The 3,819-nt window shown below is 43.3% G+C and overlaps 1 protein-coding gene across 1 annotated transcript; it reads right to left on the reverse strand.

Annotated features, from left to right (window-relative positions):
* Window positions 1-396: 396 nt before the first annotated feature.
* LOC149217256 (uncharacterized) lies at window positions 397-1,725 on the reverse strand. Its single transcript, XM_089390174.1, has 2 exons — window positions 1,293-1,725; window positions 397-926 (listed from the first exon to the last, which is right to left on the reverse strand). The coding sequence occupies exons 1-2, from the start codon at window positions 1,723-1,725 to the stop codon at window positions 397-399; spliced, it is 963 nt and encodes a 320-aa protein (XP_089246300.1).
* Between the last annotated feature and the right edge of the window lie 2,094 nt (window positions 1,726-3,819).

The following is a 3,819-nucleotide window of genomic DNA, read 5'->3' on the forward strand; positions in this document are numbered from 1 at the left end:
ATCCAGAATTTGTTGGACTTGCGTCGGCCCCTGTCTTAAGATTTGAATCGCTTTGAGCCATTCTTTGTAATCTTGGTGTGATGAATTGCACCAGAAATTTCTCACCGTGTCATGAGGTTGCATATCCTATTCCAGAAGAGGATTTGGGGGGAGAAGGTCCTTGAGTTTGGACATCTGCTGCCAAGAGTCTTCCCAAAACCTCGCATTACTACCGTTCTTCACTTCCCAAAAGCTATGCTGCTGAATGAGATTCTTGTGTTGTTTGGCCAAGTTCCACATGATTGAGCCTGTGCTGGTCTTCGATATTCTAATTAGTTCCTCCATTGGACAGTTTCCCGCATATTTAGCAGTCCATAGCGAGGCCCAAGGGGTGAGAGGTTCAGTTAGCCACTTCCACTAGATTCGAGCCCCCATAACTACATTGCTGTGAGAAGGGTCCCTCAATCTAATACCGCCGCCTTTCTTTGGAAGACATGTCGTTTCCCATTTGCCTAGAGCCCACTTGCGCTTGAGGTCGCTACTACCCCAAAGAAATGATCTTTGTAGAGTTTTGATTTCTTTAAGAACCCATTTAGGAGCAGCAAGGATGGAGAAGAGGTATAAAGGCATGGCTTGAAGAACAACTTTTATGAGGACAAGACGGCTTGCCATATTAAGAGATCTGTGAGTCCAAGAGGAGAGTCGCGCTTCCCGATTTTCTAAAAGGATTCTCCAGGAAGAGTGCTTTAGGGCTGAGGCAATGAGCAGAGCACCTAAATAAGAAGAGGGGAGTTTGGCAGAGGAGAAACCCAGAATGCGGATGATGGCTGACTGAGTAACTGAGGGGGTACGAAAGAAGAAGATATGAGATTTGGAGTTATTGATAGAAGCTCCAGAGGCTTCCAAGAGGTCTGTCAAAAGGGTTTTGAGCTGACTAGCCTCTTGGACTAAAGTATGCCCAAAAAGCATATTATCATCTACAAATTGCTAGTGAGTGAAAGCAGGGGAGTTGTGAAAGGAGAGCCCTTTGAGACGGAGAGATTGCTGAGCTGATCTAATACTGCGACCTAAACCCTCAGCCATGATAACAAACAGAAAAGGGGAGAGGGGGTCTCCCTGCCTGATGCCTCGAGAAGGATGAAAGGTAGCAGAGGGTATGCCATTGATTAAGACAGAGAAAAAAGAGGATGAGATGAGGCTCATAATCCATCGAACCCAGGAAGCATCAAATCCAAAAGCCATTAGAACCTTTTCAATGTACTTCCAACTAAGGCTATCAAAAGCCTTTGAAAGATCTAGTTTGAGTAGCATACCTGGCTTCTTGGAGATCTTCAGAGAGTGAATTATTTCATGAGTTAGGATGATCCCATCCGTGATCTGCCTCCCCTCAACATATCCGGATTGCTCGGGCGAGATGATGAGAGGAAGCAGGAGTTTGAGCCTGGAGGCTATGATTTTAGACACGATCTTATAGATTATGTTGCATAGTGCTATCGGTCTGTACTTGTCAGGTGTGCTTGGCTGATCCACCTTGGGAACTAGGGCTATGAAAGTAGCATTTACTCCCGGAAACATCCATCTCAGAGAGCGAGACTCCTCAACCACCTGCCAGATTTCCATCTTGATCAGATCCCAGAAGTTATGGAAAAAATTAGAGGTGAATCCATCTGAGCCTGGGGCTTTTCCTGCTTTCAGTTGTCGTACTGCAAGTTCCACCTCTTGGAGATCAATAGGCTTGAGAAGCATTTGGTTATGCTCTTCTGAGATAAGTTTGAGAATATTTTGAGTAATTTTCTCTATGGCCTGAGATCTATCACTGTTTGGCTCTCAGTGCACCTGCTTGAAATAATTTAGTAGTTCAGTTTCAATTTCTTCATGCTTTTCCACTTTGATTCCCTGCTTGTTTTGAATATATGTTATATTATTATGCATCATGCACTGGATTGTAGTGCTATGAAAGAATTTAGTTTTTTTCTCTCCATCTTTAAGCCACCTGACCCTTGATTTTTTCCGCCACAGCGTCTCTTCCTGCTTTTCCTTTTCTGCTAGTTGCACTTCAAGGGTTTTTTCCTGTTCTGCCAGGTCCTCTAATTGGCCATTAATAATAATCTTCTGCTGTAGCTGTCTCATTTCTAGCTCGAGGGTTGCTTTACCCTGAAAGATATTGCCGAATGATGTGTGATTCCATTGCTTGATCTTGCCTTTTAGGTGCTTGAGCTTTTGTTGCAATTGGAACATTTTTGAGCCTGGGGGAGGATAGAAGTTGTTCCATTATGTACTGATTAATTTATGGAAGTCCGGATGGGTCAACCAGAAGGCCTCAAAGTGAAATGGCCTACGGAGCTTGTTTCTTGGACGAGACCATTGGAGGGAAATGGGCCAGTGATCAGATCCCAAGAAGGGCAGTATAGAAGCTGCAAAATCACCACCGAGATGAATGGCATTGTTTGAGAGTAAAAGCCTATCCAACTGAGAAGCTATCTATTGGTTCCCTGCTCTTCTGTTGTTCTAGGTAAATGCACCATTGTTGAAAGGGAGGTCAATGAGTCAGCTATTCTGAATGAAGTCCTTTAGGAGTGACCCTTCCTGAGATCCTCTGCATCTGCCTCCTCTCTTTTCTTCCAGTCTTGTAATCACGTTGAAGTCTCCTCCTGTGATCCATAGAGGGTGCAATCTGTTATGGTTAAGTTCAAAGATGGAGTTTAGGATACCTGCTTTGCAAGATGTCTCCTGTGGAAAATATACATTAGTTAAGAGCCCGTGTAGATTTGTGCCTATGATGTGAAAAATTGCTTGAAGGAAATTCCTGTGTGCATGGAAATTGTTGAGCTTGATAGCTCTCGAATCCCAAATTATTGCTAGGCCTCCCGAGGCGCCATCTGCATCCACTACTATGTTATGACTCCCAGGCCAAATTTTAGCATCTAATCTATCTAATGCATTAGAATCGCATTTGGTCTCTTGCAAGAACAAGACTTGAGGGTTTTCTTTCTTTATCATGTTTTTAATAATTTGAGTCTTCCTTGGGCCATTAAGCCCTCTAATATTCCAAGATATTAACTTCATTGGGAAGGAGTGTTTTCAAAGCAGTAGTACTTGGTTAACTTGGAATACCTGCTGGAATCCACTAGAATTTGTCCTACTTTGATTGTTCTCTGTAGATCAGTTTTCCTTCCCCACTTTTTGATATCTTTGCTTATGATTCTACCATCCCATGGGCCTCCAGTTTGTATACCTAAATATTTTTGCCTCTGCACCTGAGATAATACTTCTTCCAGGTTCTTAAGTTGTCCTGCTAGAATGTTGACAAAGTTATTTGTTGTTCAAGCTTTTTCTAGACCTGGGAGGTCCAAATCCCCAATGTCTATTTCTTCTATTTCTTCCTCCATGAACTGAGGGTAATTTGATTCTTCCATCGGTTCCTCTTCTAGACTGACATTTGACTATGGTATCTCCAGCTGCATGACTTTAGTGTTCCATAATATTTCTTTTTGCTTGTCTGAGGTAGAAGCTTCCTTACCTTGAGTGTCTGCATGTGGCATTGTGGGATTTCCCATCTTTGAGTGGTCATCGTTCATTGACTCTGGCTCTGGTGGAGTGGGAGAGTTCATTTGCAGATCCAGCTGGTTAGCTAAAACACCAAAATTGTTGCTTGTTGAGGGCCCAAGAAGGCTAGTTTGCTCTACTTTGGGCTTTGAGGCTTGTTTCTTATGGGATTTCCGGCGATTTGTGACTTTGATGAAGCCACCTGCTTCAGAAGCTTCCGGATCAGAGGCAGGAGAGGGTTTTTGCATTAATGGACAATCTCTGAATAAATGCCCCAGGGCATGACATCTTCGA

This window comes from Pinus tabuliformis, chromosome 1_1 (assembly GCF_031772625.1).
Source record: "Pinus tabuliformis cultivar Carrire ecotype Pingquan chromosome 1_1, CPIR1, whole genome shotgun sequence".
In the NCBI taxonomy this organism is placed as follows: Eukaryota; Viridiplantae; Streptophyta; class Pinopsida; order Pinales; family Pinaceae; genus Pinus; species Pinus tabuliformis.

Coding starts and splice junctions, on each gene's coding strand:
- LOC149217256 (XM_089390174.1), bottom strand. CDS start 1,725: ATGCTTCTCAAGCCTATTGATCTCCAAGAGGTGGAACTTGCAGTACGA. Junction 927..1,292: donor GAAGATCTCCAAGAAGCCAG/GTATGCTACTCA, acceptor GGCATACTTTAG/TCCAAGAGGCTAGTCAGCTC.